This window comes from Ambystoma mexicanum, chromosome 1q, assembly GCF_040938575.1.
Source record: "Ambystoma mexicanum isolate Mex_15411 chromosome 1q, UKY_AmexF1_1, whole genome shotgun sequence".
In the NCBI taxonomy this organism is placed as follows: Eukaryota; Metazoa; Chordata; class Amphibia; order Caudata; family Ambystomatidae; genus Ambystoma; species Ambystoma mexicanum.
Window position 1 is genome coordinate 667,129,703 of NC_090922.1, and position 15,354 is coordinate 667,145,056.

Consider the following 15,354-nt stretch of genomic DNA (forward strand, 5'->3'; position numbering starts at 1 on the left):
GCTTCTTCAAAAAGGGTAGCAGGTTGCAGATATGAATAAGGCAGTGAACAGTCTGATGGAGCGACAAAGGTGAAAGAGCTCAGAGAGATAAGGGCAGGTGATTGAGACTAAGCCTTTGGTCATGTAAGGATCAAGCAGGTCTATAGGATCACAAATTGGGTTGGTGCTGCCTGAGGAGGATGGGTGCTAATTCAGTAGGAGAGATATGGGAGAAGTAGTTGCGAGTAAAAAGAGTAGGGGGAGAGGTGATGAACAGAAGAAGTGTGGGAAAGGGAATGAGAGGACGGCTGGGAGTGTGTCATGAATTGCAAACATTTTAGAGGACAATTGGTAAGGAAAGTCATCAGCAGAAAGGAAGGAGGTGATGGATATTGGCTTGGCAAGTGTGACCAACGCTTGGATGGTTGATTAAAGGTTGATGGGATGATTGCAATGGGAAACAATTATGTTTGTGAAGTAGGAGGATTTGGCAGAGTCCAGTGCAGAGGAGAGGGTAGCAAGGAAAATCTAGGAGCAGCATGGAGGATCTGTGGTTTGCGCCAGTGTTGTAGGTCATGACACACACTTGTTTTAAGGGTCTGGATCTCCAAGATGATCTAGGTCTGAGGATGGGGACGGGAAGGTGTGAATGTGCAAGCAGGATAGTGTTGTTCACAAGGAGTCATAAGTGCACAGTGAAAGTCAGAAAAATCATAGTCAGTGTAACAAGCATGAATAGGGAAGAGAGACAGGAAAGTGGCCTTCAGATCACAAGGCAAGTGTAAATGTGTCCTGCCAAATTTCCTCTTGGTCATTGAAGAGAGAGAGAAGTACTACAGGGTGGAGGGACTGAGATAGTAAAGTGAACAGTGTAGCCATTAGAGAGAGAGAGAGAGCAGTAAGTAGAGGGTACAAGGGCGAGAGCAAATTAGAGGGAAAGACAAGGTCAAGAGAGCTCCCACTGGAGTGGGTAGGCTAGTAATGGAAGTAGTAGAAAGAGAGGTCAGATCTGAGGGAGTTAGGTTCAAGGTGGGCGGGGCTGTAGAGGGGTTGGGAAGGTTAAAGTCCACCAGCATGACAATGTTGATTTTGGTAGGAAGTGACTAAAGGAGAAGTTCAGGTTGGGGAAGAAGAGATGAGGACCAGGGTGTCAATATAGGGGAATAGTTGTGATGACCTTATTGATACACAACCCACACCACCACCCTTCCCAACAGAGTCAGGAAGAATGTGAGAAGGTGGCAGCATTAGTGTGGAGAGCAGCTAGTGTTGCAGTGACAGGAGGCATAGGCAGATTTCTGTGATATCAAGATGTGAAAGTTGAGGGTGAAAAGAATTGAAAAAGTCAGTGATGTAGGAAGACCTGTTGCAGAGGGATTGTGCGTTCCAAAGACCAAATGAAAAGTGATAGGAGGTGTAGATGATGAGCAGGTGTTGTATGGTATGAAAAGGGGATAGGTGAGATTGAAATTCCTGGGAAAAAGGGAGCATTGAGTTTTTGGCTGCAGAGGGAATGGAGGGCGATATGGAGAGGGATAGTGATGTATGAGTTAGACCCTCAAGCTCAAGACTCTCCACTTAACGAAATGGCTCCTCCCTAAAACCAAGGTACACACACCCTACACTTGCTATGTAACCTGGTTTTCTTGTAAATCCCTTGTTGCTAAATTGCCCACCCCCCCCACCGTTGTTAGTTCCTCCCTCCCATATATCTCTGCTTGTCTCACCATGTTCATCCCTCTATGCCTTGGAAAGAGCTCTGTTGCTTACCGAAGATTGGGCCATATTAATAATAATAATAATAATAATAATAATAATAATAATAATAATAATAATAATAATAATAATAAACCAGGTTGTGGCTGAAGGATCAAGGGAAAAAGAGGAAAAGAGCAAGAACAGGGAGGAATGAAGGGAAGTCAAGACGCAGGTCGGAGATAGAAGAAATAGGCAAGTAAAAATAATGAAGGAAGTGTGCAGCCCAAGAGGGTCAGTGTAGGTAGGTTGGTGGAATGGAAGGAGGAAAGGTTGGCTGAGAAAGAGCAGGTGTAAGTTTAAAGTTGAGCTAAATGGGGCTACAGGTCATGTGCTGTGACTTCTTGCATTGTCGCTAGGGCCAAAGTTCCAGCGATGGCACCCCATCTGATTTCATCTGATTTCATCAGTGTTAATGGCAATGTTAAATCTCTAATGGTGATGTCACCTGATTCTACTTACCCTAACTCTATGTACTGGAGGGGTGGGAAATCCAAAACCTTGCCTGTTTTATTATCAGTCATATAAAGCAATGACAGCCATAAGCAACAAATACTCAGAGTTCTCCACTTTGTCAAGCATGATAATGGTTTAAAAACAGAAAATATGTCATCATTGACGCCACGTCACAATCTTGGTTACAAAAACCTATGAGGTATTGGCACTGGTTAAGGGAATGGTATACGTATAGAAGGTATAGAGTTAAGTCTTTTCATTGGCTATCCTTTATCTGATGGCTCTACCTGGGACCACCTCTAAATTGATAAAAGAGAATACATGTAATTTCTTTACCTTAGGATTGTCTGATGTGTTTACTTATGAGATATTGTGAATTGAGGCTAAGAATTGGTTGGCGTGAACTTTACTAGCTTTGATTAGTTGGTGGGTCATCAACACATGAGTAACCGTACCGGTAGGGGGAGAGGCATTGAGAGGCCATTTCCCCAATTAAAACAACCATCTCTAATTCTCTAGGACAGAGTCAGGTCTTCCAGCTTTAAACTCGTCCCATATCGTATTTCCTAGAAGCTTTAAGGAGTTGCTGGCAGGTGCATTCTGTATCATGCCTTAATGAATAGGCACTGTTTTCAACTCTTGGTCACGTTAGTCAAGACCAGGTTTTGTATCATTCTGCTCTCATTTTACTGGGATTTTCATCCATTTGTTTATACGTGTTTTTACCCTTTGTGTTCTCTAGAAACTTGGTCAAGCTATTTCCCTTCAATGCTGTATCCTTAATTAATAAGCATCTGGTTGTTCGATGAGTTGGTTTTTTCCTAAGAGAAATGTGTTCGCCCGTGGTTTTATCTTCCGTTCACTTTGGTGACGGCACAAAGCTCCCCCTTCCACTTTAACCCTGGCAGGGGTTGGGCAGCTGGCCTCTGTGTTGCTTGGCCCCATGATTTTAGCTAATTCAGCAGGTCTGCTCTGCTTGCAGGCTCTGCTTCTCCCCCAGTGTCTTCCATTCATTTGACTGTAGCCTTGTCGTCCATTTTGTTTTATATGGCAACTCATTCTTGCTGCTCCTTTTATATCTTAAGCAGGCTTTTATGTGTATTTGTTGTGTGTCTTGCGTTTCAGTGTATAGAGTGTTTATGTTTTCTAACCTACTGAGTACAAGCATATTATACATGTCTAAGTGCAGTTTAACCTATTGTTTGCGTAGCTTCAAGGTGGGTGTATGTCTGCTTTGTGTCCAATGCATCTACGCTTGTCAGCTTCAATAAGAATGTTATTTCTTTCGGCACCCTGATCACACCAGATTCAGTTCTTCTTGATTATGCAAGTCCACTTCTTCTCTGATTACTTCAGGACAAGGCCGGTAGGGTTGTCTGAGCAAATACCGCCTTTTACTTTCATTATATGGTGATGGAAGTGGTAAAGGCTCCATGAATGATACTCTCCATTCGTTCCTTCGATATGGAGATGGGGGAGGGGACGATGCTACAGATGACACATACATCTGTCTCTCGACCTTGTCCCCTCTAGCCGAGATCATCTCAACCACATTTCTTTGAGGTCCCTCTCCCCAGTGAGATCCTTTTGGGGTCCATATCTTTGTCACCCCCACCTCAGGTCACCAGAATGTTTTATGTGTTTGTCCACACTGCAGGTCATGTAGAAGAATACCCAATGCCCCACGTAATAGGACTTTGCTTCAAATCCAGATGAGGTAGGTTGTAAGTTGTTTGTGTGTACACATGTACTCTGGTGTCCATATTTATCACAGTCTTCATTCCCACCACCTTTTCAGCTGTCTTCTTGCATTGGCTGATATTAATTCTCAGGGTGCAGAATCCCAGTAGTATCAGTACTGATATAGCTATTCGTACCTTGAATGCATTAGCCAACCAGGAAGTGATCCAGGAGAACAGACATGTTAACCAATCATCATTCCCTATGTCTTCTACCTCCTCAATCATTTTCATTTGAAGGTCGGTCAGTAGTGTTATGGCTTCTGTGAGGGTTCAGGTCTATAAGTACAGCAAGATTCAGCAATATTTGTGCAAACTCCGCCTTTCATGGCTGTTATTAGGTCCAGGAAATACCTATTTTGGAGGGTCATCAGTCTTTTGGCCCTTAGCTCCTCCTTTATTGCATTGAAGCCCTTCACCATGGAATTAATTGTTTGTAGCAGCTCCCACCTGATGATCTGCAACCATTTAGCATTGGTATGTGTCTGCACCCCGGGGTCAGGGAGACAAAGAACATCTCCATCCTGCTAAACAATCTGTGCTCCCATGGAATTTCATGAAGCACACTTTCCATAATTTTGGAGGTATAATTGTTCCCTTGTTTTGTTCGTTTGGCCTCTAGGGATCTTCTTCGCAAATGTGTTTACATTTTTGGGAAGTCTGAAATGTGCAAGTCGCTCTGGGGCACTACCAACGGGGGCATGCTTATCTGTACCATGGAGCATAATACTCCCCAATTTGGGGGAAGTTTCATGGATGCGCTGGACCCACAGGCCCAATAATGGTCCATTAATACTGCGGTGCCTATCCCGACAAAGGCCATTGACGCTTCTCAAGTAAAAATGTTGAAATTAGAAAGAGCTCAAAAGTCAAGGAAAGAAAAAATAAAAAAGCAACTTACTTTGCTGAGTACCAGCATCCAAAGAGATTGTTTGCCACTTCTGAATACCTTTTATTGGATTCTTCCCTGTTGTTGATAGATTGTGAAGGTACCATATACAGCTGATGACTGCACCACTTTAAATAAATAATGCCTAAAGTAATCAACTTTAGTTTGTAAGAACATGAGAAGGAGGGCATGGTTTAATTATTTTAATTTGTATATTGCAGGTATACATCAGCACCAGAAGAGGTGGTTGGTTGCTGAGCCGCCTTTCTGATCATGGCTATCCCTTTGACACATTGTCATTAACTCGCTTCAAGAGCTTCATCCAACTGCGTCTTCCTAAACCATTGGTCAACTGGTTAATTGAAAGGAAGCTCAATAAATGGTTTGACCAAGAGATCTATGGTTTGCAGCGTGACAGGTATGTATGACCTAAAAGAAATGTGTACCTACCTGTTCAAGATATTCAAACCTAAAGCAAATTATGAAAAGAATAACGTTGCTCAGAGACAAAGCAAAGCATAATGCTAGACTGCCTAAACCAAAAACCAGAACATTTTCAAATGAAAAGTTCTTTCAACACATTCTAAACATATGTAGAACCCTCTGTAACTAGCACATGTCACTGACTCCAGGGGCTACCCTCATGTCTCAGGCCCTTTAGCAATACATTGCATCTCAATCAAAGACATTCACTCTGGTGCATCAACATAGACAGAAAGCCCTTTCCTCCCAAAATCTTCACCTCGATTCTATTGACCAGCCACAAGCACCAAATATATCCCATCAATGACCATTCTGATTTGCTTCCATTGGATTGTAACTCTCAACTCCAGCACACCAGAACCACCCCTGACTGACCATCACTAAGAAAAGCAAAAGAAACTACTAGTTTTCTACTTTTACTACTTCCTTTTAATTTAACCTTTTTTTTAGCATTTCTCAAAAAAGGAAAATAAGAGCAGCAGTTAAAACCACACCAATCACCATAAATAAACATGAAAGCCCACTGCAGCTCACCTCTTCCCTCTGCTTCCTCTAACTCCCCACACCATAGCAACAAACACCTCCGGACCCATAGGAACTTCAAGACAAACTACTGTGCGATATCTGAGCAGATGAGCAAAGGAACAATACCACATGCAAAGAGGAAAAGAAAGAAACAAAGGGAAGGCAGACAGTAAGCCACAACCACAACATGCCCCAAACGGTGAAGCCCAGAACCGGCCCATAGGTCACCTCCACAGCATGGAGGGGCCCAATCCATTCTGTCTCAATACACACCCTGTGTCCATGGATGGCCGCTGTGATCTTTTCCATCGCGTAAATATTCTTAGCCGTATCGACCTACTCCATGTTCTGTGGTAACTCTAGCCTTTTCCACTGCATTGCCAGGTATGCCCTTGCCGCCAAGAGTAAACAATGTGCCATATGAGCTTATCCCTGATACTCTCCCCCCAATCTCTTCCAGGCTGAACAGCACAAGCAACAGCGTCTGTACCCGCAAGATGCTTCCATGTGTTAATATCCCTGCAAAAATATCGCCAAACAAAAATATCTCCATATTTTTGCAGTGATATTAAGGCATGGAACCTGCGGGGGACACCCCTGCAACCCCTGTATTATTTTAAAAGGATCGGGGGCACCCCTGCAACCCTTGCTCCCAAAAAACCCTAATATTATCCCCACTAAAAATATCGCCTATGGCTGTTCCCTACCATATATACGGCGATATTTTTGGTGGGGATAATAGTAACTGATACCCGCAAGATGCCATCAACCTTTTTTATCCATCCAAGCACCTCATCCCAAAAAACCTGTACTTTATCACACCCCCATCACATATGCCAATAATCTGTCCACACACCACACTAGTGCCAGCAGAGTGGACTCTGCCCCGAAACATCCTGGAGAGGTGCACTGCGTCGTATTGTTATCTATGCAACAATTGTATAGCGTGGAGCTTATACTGACAAGCAATCAACACCTTACATCCCCTACAACACAAGCTATGCACAGCACCCAACCAATCCTACACCCAAGCCCCTTTCCGCACAAACCCAAAGTCTGTCCATACTCCCCTTACCCACCTCTATCAGGGCTCCGTACAGCAAGGAAATCAAACCCTTCATCTCTGTCTGAGAGTCAAGGACGTTCTCCTTCAGAGTAAGATACCATTGCACCTGTCCCTTCCAAACATTGCCATAAGGATAGCTCAGGGGCAACACGTCTGTCTTGGAAGCAAGACAACGCATAGCAACACAGATTCAAATCCCAGGCTGGCGCTTAGAAACCAGCTACGGTATTAAGCGTGATATAAAACATTTTCAAAAAGAACAATCACAATCACTCCCTTCAGCTGCAGATAGGAGAATACAGAAAAAGGCCCAATTACTACCGCCTCCTCCAATTCCGGTAGGGGGACAGACAGCCCCCTCTTCCATAACTGTCCAACCCACTCCTAACCCACCTCAAACAAACCCTGCAACTTCTCCAAGTTAGGAATATAGTCCCTTATCCCAGAGTCCCCAAGTGACTCAACGGGGAGGGCCAAGTTGTAACCCCCTGCATCTCAGGCCCCTTGCGCCAAATAGTCCACAAGGTAGCAAGAATGGGATGTTCCCTTATCCTACGCAGAATCCGATTCCACTGCACCCACAACCATTCCCCGAACATTGCTGGTGATATTTATTCAAACCAACCCACTGATGCTCCACCTTTCCACTCAAGTGGGGTACCATGACCAGAAGCAGAGCTGCCTTATAATGCACATATAGAATGGGGAAACCCACCCCACTTTGGAAGCACCAAAATATAATTCGCCACCTGTGCTTTCTTCCCTTGCCATAAGAACTTTATTAGACATCCCTTCACTTCTCTAAACATAGCCTCATGGGAAGCATCTGAAATAGAAAAATCCATCTGGGAAGGAAATTCATCTTGATAGCATTTGGACGTCCCATCCACGAGATGGTGAGTCGTTCCCATTTCACCAAGTCCTTATAAAACCTTTCAATCAGACGGGGGTAATTAACCTCATACAAACCCTGGAATTCATAAGCAGAACTGGCTCTCCCGCACCTCCATTTCAAAATGGTCCAGTCCGCCAATATCCCAACATGAAACATCACCCCCCCTGCCAAAGGGAAACAAAATAGATTTATCCCTGTTAATTTTGAACCCTGAGAACTTCCCATACTGGCCAATTCGTTCTGCCAGCACCGTTCCCTGCGGGTTCCCACGAGGCAACAAAATATCATGTGCATACAACCCCAGCTTGCACTCCACCTCCCCCACTTTTATGCCTTCCACTCATGGATCTTCCCTCAACCTCTGGGCCAGTGGTGCCAGAGAAAGAGCAAAAAGCAGAGGTGAAAGGCAGCAAACCTGTCTCCTACACCGGGCCAAACCAAACCAGCGGGACAAAACTGTCCATTTGCTGACACGCACGCCATCGGCCCCGAGTACAATGCCATAATCCCATTCAAGACCCTACTCCCAAAACCAAACTTGCACAAAACCGCCTTAAGGAAAGTCCAGTCGACCCTGTTGAATGCCTTCTCTGCATCAATTGAAAGCAACGTAGAATTCCCCACCTCACCCCTTGCCAAATCCATGAGGTGTAATGTTTTCTCATTGTATCCGCCCCCTGGCACCCCACCTGATTCGAATGGACAAGTCGAGGCATATGCGTATCCAGCCTAGAAGCGAGGACCCGAGTGAACATCTTCGCATCCATATTAAGAAGAGGAATAGGTCTATAGGAAGTGCAAAGAAGAGGATCCTTACCTTTCTTAGGGATCACAGAGATGAGGGCCCTCACATAGGATCTGGGCGCTTGCCCCAATGACAGGATGTTGCTAAACAACTTGGTCAAGTAAAGGACAAGGAACAAACTGAACGATATTTAGAGACCCAGCGTTTATCCGTCCTCTAACGGGGCCTTAGCTAGCTGCAGCCTGTGAATAGCATCTAAAACCTCCTCCCCTGTTATTGGAGCGTCCACACTGGCCACCTTCTTGGGAATCAGAACTGGGAGAGAGACCCCATACAGGTAGGCCTCCAGGTCTCCAGGGTCAACCCCCCTCACCCATATACAACCCCTCATAAAAGGAAGCAAATCCATCCACAATCCCTTCAGAAGGGTATCAGGTAATATTATCCCCACCAAAAATATCGCTGTATATATGGTCGTCGGGAACGGGCATAGGTGATATTTTTAATGGGGATAATATTAGGTTTTGTTTGGGAGCAGGGGTTGCGGGTGGGGGCCATGCTCCTTTTAAAATAATACAGGAGTTGCAGGGGTGTCCCATTCAGGTTCCATGCCTTAATATCACTGCAACAATTTGACAATATTTTTGTATGGCAATATTTTTGCGGGGATATTAACACATGGGACCTTCAGAAGTCTTTTCCACTCGCCCATCAGTGCCCTGCACTGCCGTTATCCATCTTTTGGCTCGTTGTCCTCAAAGGCGGGCAGCCAACAATGCATCAGCCTTATCCCCTTATCTCATAATACCTCTGCAGTAGAAACAGAAGCTTCTGTACAACCTTACCCTCCTCCAAGAGCGACAGATCCACCCTTTTACCCCTCGCCTGCTCCACCAGCCCCTCCATCCTGCTCCCAATGTCTTTATGTTCCTTTTCCAGCACACCAATTTCCAGACGTAACATAGTTTTGAGTAAGGTTCTCTCCCTTTTCGTTTGGCCCCCTTCCCTGATCAACCGACCCCTCCATGTCACTTTGGCAGCATCCCAGACAGTAGCCATTTCAACCTCCCACATATCATTAACAAGAAAATATTCCTGAATAGCCACCTCAGAGTCCCCCTAAACACCGGGTCCTTCCACAGCGATTAATTACAATGCCACAAGGAGTGTCGGGCAGTCAACCCCTGCCATGATAGATCCAGTGACATTAGCTGCAGGAGCAGCACACCGACACCAGCCGGCACTTGCCATCCATAGGTAAACCCTCACAGCTATCCTCTCATTGCAGGTAACGAACCGCTACGAGATATCAATGTCTGTGATATCTTATTACTCCTACTATTTAGATCCAGCCCGCTGCATCGAGCAGGGCTCTGCCGTATTCCCAGACACACCACGTGTTTCTGCAGAGAAGTATTTCACGTGGAAGCAGCTAAAATGGCCGCTGATTGAAACCAGGCTTGTTCGTGCCCTACATTGCCTGGACAGCTTCAGGTCTCATCCTATTAGCTGCCTGTTGGGTCTTTAGCCAATCACTATGACCGGCAGACGTAAACTGGCCCCCGGCAAAGGCAGACGGATAAGGCTTTTGTTGCGAGCCTTTCCGGAGCTGGGAGGACCACAGAAACGCACATAAACTCTTTCTCCCTCCATAAACTGCCTTGCTCCAGTGATCCATTGACAGACCTCGCTGCCACTCATATACGTTAATCCTCTAGACACTTTGATCCGCAGAGGTGCTAAATTCAATTTCTGTTGTCCGGCATTCCATGGTTGCAGTGCGCAATACCCACCCTAACCAAACTTCCTTGTCCAGCTGCATGTGTAAATAACCTTGCCTAATGATACTTTGCTTGGCTAGTCTATTGTATTGCTTGAAGTCCCTCCTACACTGAGTTGCTGCCTACTTGCTTCCCCCCATCGCAGCCTCAGCTCAGAGGTTAATTGCCTAGTTGTCAGTACCGCATTGCTTTCCTCTATGACCACCTTACATGCCACTCTGCTTTATTGTGAAATGCAGCCGTGTTACTAGGACTTTGATTTGTGACTCCTCTGTACCGTACTATGGTTTGCCCAGCTTTCATGCCTATTTTGTGGTGCCGAATAGTAACACTCTTAATAATCCATTTGAGTGCACTACGGCTCGCACTACTCATTTATGAAATGTCGATGCTTGATAATAAGTCGTCCTATTGATTGTTTTTACTCTTTATTGTTCCTAAAAAGTATCATATGCTGCATCTACACATGACTAATACTCTGCATAGCCTTTCAAAGTGAATACATCACCGTGAAATTAGCACGATTGGTTAACCTCAGTTGCCTGCATCTAGCACTGTTTATCATGTACTGCTGCCTACCCGCTGCACTGTTTTCCAGTTACTGCTGCCTGCTGTCGCCTAGCCCAACTCAACACGCCCACCAGACCTCCCCCTGTGACATGGCTTATTCGATATTGAGCGCAGAAAACACCTCCCACATGCAATATCTAGCTCACCCAATCCACCTCTCATACAATGGAGAGAGGCCCCTGGCTTCCTGGCCCGCAGATTCACCATGCTCAGAGCCCGTACCAAACCAATACAGCGCCAGGTCTGCTCAAGGCCTACTGAACTCAGGAACCTCATGCTGAGCGGCCGGTCCTCACGTTTCTCAGCCCCACCTCGCTCAGTCACCCTACCTAAACCTGATCCAACTGCCTACCCCTTGCACCCCGTATCCACAAAAATACATCCCTGTTGGGCCCACGTTGCAACAGGAGAAGAAACTGGCCAGACACAAGGGTCACCCACCTCACGCCATCCACCACACAATCCGCGTTAACCTTCCAGTTGCCACCACTTCTCAACCCTAAGCACCTATCGGCCCTCACACCTCTAATCATAGCCCTCACACCTCTAAGCATAGCCCCATAGCCTCCCCTGCCCACTTCAATATTCCCTCATAAATGCCCGCTTGCTCCCTGCCCACCACACCAAGGTCCGTGAGCTCCTCATTAACCTTGGCCTAGACATACTAGCCATTACTGAATCATGGCTCCATGAGGCCGCAGGACACTCCATCACCCTAGCCCTGCCACCAGGGTATACAATCCACCAGCAGGACAGATTACTTATGAAAGGGGGAGGAGTAGCCATCATTGTCAAGGAGTCATTGTCCCTCAGACAAGTAAACTCCAAACTGGCAGGGAACACAGATTCCTTAGCTATAAAACTCTCCCCTAATTGCACAATCACCATCCACACTGTCTACCGACGCCCGGGCTCATCTATAGAATTTCAGGAAAGCTTACTGCATCTCTTAGCTGAGAACCTAAAAATGACTATAAAAACTATCCTACTAGGAGACCTCAACCTGGGACTCAATGACCCCAAGGACAAACAAGCCAAAGCTCTTACCAAAGAACTTCAAGATATGGGGTTTGTGCAATGTATTACTGACCCCACACACTCCAAAGGACACACCCTGGACTGGGTTGTGGACCTTACTGCTCTGCAGCCATTAGCTCTAACACCCCTTGCCCCTGGAATGACCACCACATCATTCACTTCACCATACTCACCCCTAATCCTACCAAACTCAGCACTCCCGCACCACCCTTACTATCCAGGAGTGCACGCAAACTTACCAAAATCAACCTATTGCCTTTTCTAGAAGGTCCATGCTTTAAGCCTCCCTTCTCTAAAGATCCAGTGTTTTTAGCAGAATCTTACAACAGCACCCTTAAATCAGCAATCGACACCATAGCACCACTTGAACAATAAAGAGCCAAAGTGTAAAAGCATGCAAACTCTTGGTTCACCTCTGATCTCCGGGAACTACGCACCCTCAAACGCAAAGCATTCACTAAATGGCAAAACCATCCACAGGATTCCCTCAAGGATGAATTAGAAAAACTATCAAATCCTTACAAAAAAGCTATTATCACAGCTAAAGCCAACTCATATAATACCAGAATATCGAAAGCCACATCTGAATCTAAAGAAATGTTCATCATCGTTAGAGAACTAACCACTCCTGCCACAAGTGCACAAGACATTGTTAAAAATGAAGCCTGGTGCGTAAATATCCAATCAGCCCTGCTCAAGACAGAGATTCAAGCACACCATAAAGCCCTGGTTAAGTCTGACCTCCCTTCTTCGCCCACGAAAAACACACTCCAACAGGACAAAAACCTATTCTCCTTCAGGGGTGTCTCTGAATCTGAAGTTGTAGCCTTGCTAAAACACCTAAAACCATTTAGCTGTAAAGGGGATATCTGCCCAGCCAAAATCATCAAAGAATGTACTGACACCCTTGCACCTTTTCTGACAGCTTTCATATATGTTTCCTTTGCGTCAGGCATTGTCCCATCTTGCCTTAAAGAAGCTTGGGTTCGCCCGCACTTGAAAAAGCCTACCCTTGACTCCTCCTCCCTCAACAACTACCGTCCCATTACCACGGTACCATTTCTGTTGAACATCCTTGATAAAGCATCCTATACCCAAATCCAGAATTTCCTTGAATCCAATGGCATTTTAGGAAAGAGGCAATCAGGCTTTCGCCCGGGTCATCGAACAGAATCTGCCCTACTGGATCTAAAAAAACAACTTTTGGAGATAATGGATGAAGGCAAACCCACTCTCCTCCTCCTTCTTGATTTATCTGCAGCATTTGATCTCGTGGATCACAAGGTCCTCTGCAGACATCTCACGAAGTCAGCACAATTCTCACCTCGAGCCACAAACTTGATCACCTCCTTCCTTGAGGGGAGAGCCATGAAAGTATTCTCTGATCAGGCCTGTGAAACACCCACCACCATCCACTGCAGTGTCCCCCAAGCCTCCTGCACATCACCTACCCTGTACAATATTTTCACCAAACCACTTTTTGACAAACTTGATGCGACACTCAGGTCCTTCTTCCTCTTTCTGGATCTTATGAACAAGTTGCCAAGACACTGAACCTATTTTACTCAACCATCCAAGCCGGTATGGCAGCCACCGTGCTCTGCCTCAATGGGGATAAAACAGAAATGCTCATAGTTGGCCCTAGTGAAACTCTCAGCAAACTCGATAATAAATACAGCTAATTTACAATAGACAATACTGTAATCACTGTCTCACCTTCAGTAAAGTCTCTGGGGGTATACCTCGACTCCACACTCTCCATGACACCCCAGGTCAGTGCCATTGCCTCCTCGGCTTCCTTCACAATTAAACTGATTAATTCAGTGAAGCCATTCCTGTCTAAACCAAACTGCCTCTCAATAGCTGGAGCCACTATTGGAGCAAAACATGATTATTGCAACGTTCTCTTTGCTGGCACATCCTCCAAGAACCTGCACAGACTCCGAGTCATTCAAAACAATGTGCTCAGGGCTGCCCTAAACATTCACAAAAAAGAGCACATCTCCCAGGCCAGATGCGATGCCCACTGGCTCCCCATCAAAGAGTGCATCATATTCAAGATGCTTGCCATAACTCACAAACGCCTCACCCCCACAGCCCCCATTTATCTTTCAGATAAAATTGCCAGAACTAACTCTGCCAGACCACAAAGATTGAACTATGCCAACCAGTTGATCATCCCCACTGTTAAAAGGGCCAAAGCTGGCTGTGCCAGCTTCCCCTTCATTGCTCCTAAACAATGAAACGCCCTACCAATCACCCTCAGGAACCAGACATCCCACACTGCCTTCCGGAAAGCACATAAGGACACGCTCTTTAAATAACCCTGCTTGCGCTATACTTTTAAAGTTTGCCAGCCATTCAGCTACGTACATATCATATTCCCCTTTCTGTGTTTATCTCACACTCCTCAATGCCACCTGTCCTGGATGGGGTTTACTGTAACCACAAATCTCTTACAGGCTGCCTTATGTTTTTCCCCATCTTTTGTTGTCATGTAACTAAGTAAGCCTTGATTGTAACAGCGCCACGATGCACAAAGGCTGTTTTGTGCACTTTATAAATGTGAAAAATAAATACAAAATAAAAATAAAAATAAAAATCCTGTCATGATGCGACCAACTCACCAGAGATATCTCACTCTCAAGGGCACTGTCCCACAGCATGAGCATTCAGACAGGCCTGTAATCCATCACAACCAGCAGGGGAGCCCCGCCACCATCTACACCAGGAACTGGCATGTCCAGGAATGGGTTTGCCCACATAGTAAGGTCCCCCATAACTATTATGTGCTCTTCACATTCCCTCGCCACCTTCGCAATTGTGACCCTCAAAAATCGCAATTTTCCTTGATTAGGGGCCTACATCATTGTAAAATTAAGGCACACAACCAACTTAATGAGTACTGAGACCAACATTGTTCCGCCGTCGCCACTTTTCCCCATCAGTATCTGCTCCATCCTCAGCCAACTGTGCAAGAGGATCCACACCCCACCCTTCTGGGAGTCGTCTGATGCCCAATACACCTGTCCAACAAGACCACATGGAACATTCCTTTCATCCCCTGCGAGAACCTAGTTTCCTGCAAAAAGAGGACCTGCATCCCCCCTCTGAAATACTCTATTCACCAATGAGCGTTTAGTTGCCGAGTTGAGCCCTTTCACATTCAACGTACAAACTCATAGACAGTCCACCCCCCCTTAATTATCTCCACCATAGCCATGTAATCATTGAGTCGTGTCCACAGTTTAACGCACCGTCCCAAAGAAATAAGCCCCAGGTCACACCACTCTTTGGAATCAAATCCCCATGCCAAAACCACTCTTCCCCCTACTTCCCCTATCCCCTCCACCCCCGAACACCCACCACACCTTCCTGCGACATCCAGCCCCACCCAGCAAACATCACTGTTCGAGGACCGGACCACCAGGCA

At 45.8% G+C, this 15,354-nt stretch overlaps 1 protein-coding gene across 1 annotated transcript in view; it reads left to right on the top strand.

The window, feature by feature from the left end:
- LOC138535037 (dimethylaniline monooxygenase [N-oxide-forming] 2-like) overlaps positions 1-15,354 on the top strand; it is a 546,576-nt gene that overhangs the window by 220,759 nt on the left and 310,463 nt on the right. Inside the window, exon 5 of the mRNA XM_069641264.1 lies at positions 5,040-5,236. Within this exon, the coding sequence (XP_069497365.1) occupies positions 5,040-5,236 (197 nt within the window). The remainder of the gene's footprint in view (positions 1-5,039; positions 5,237-15,354) is intronic.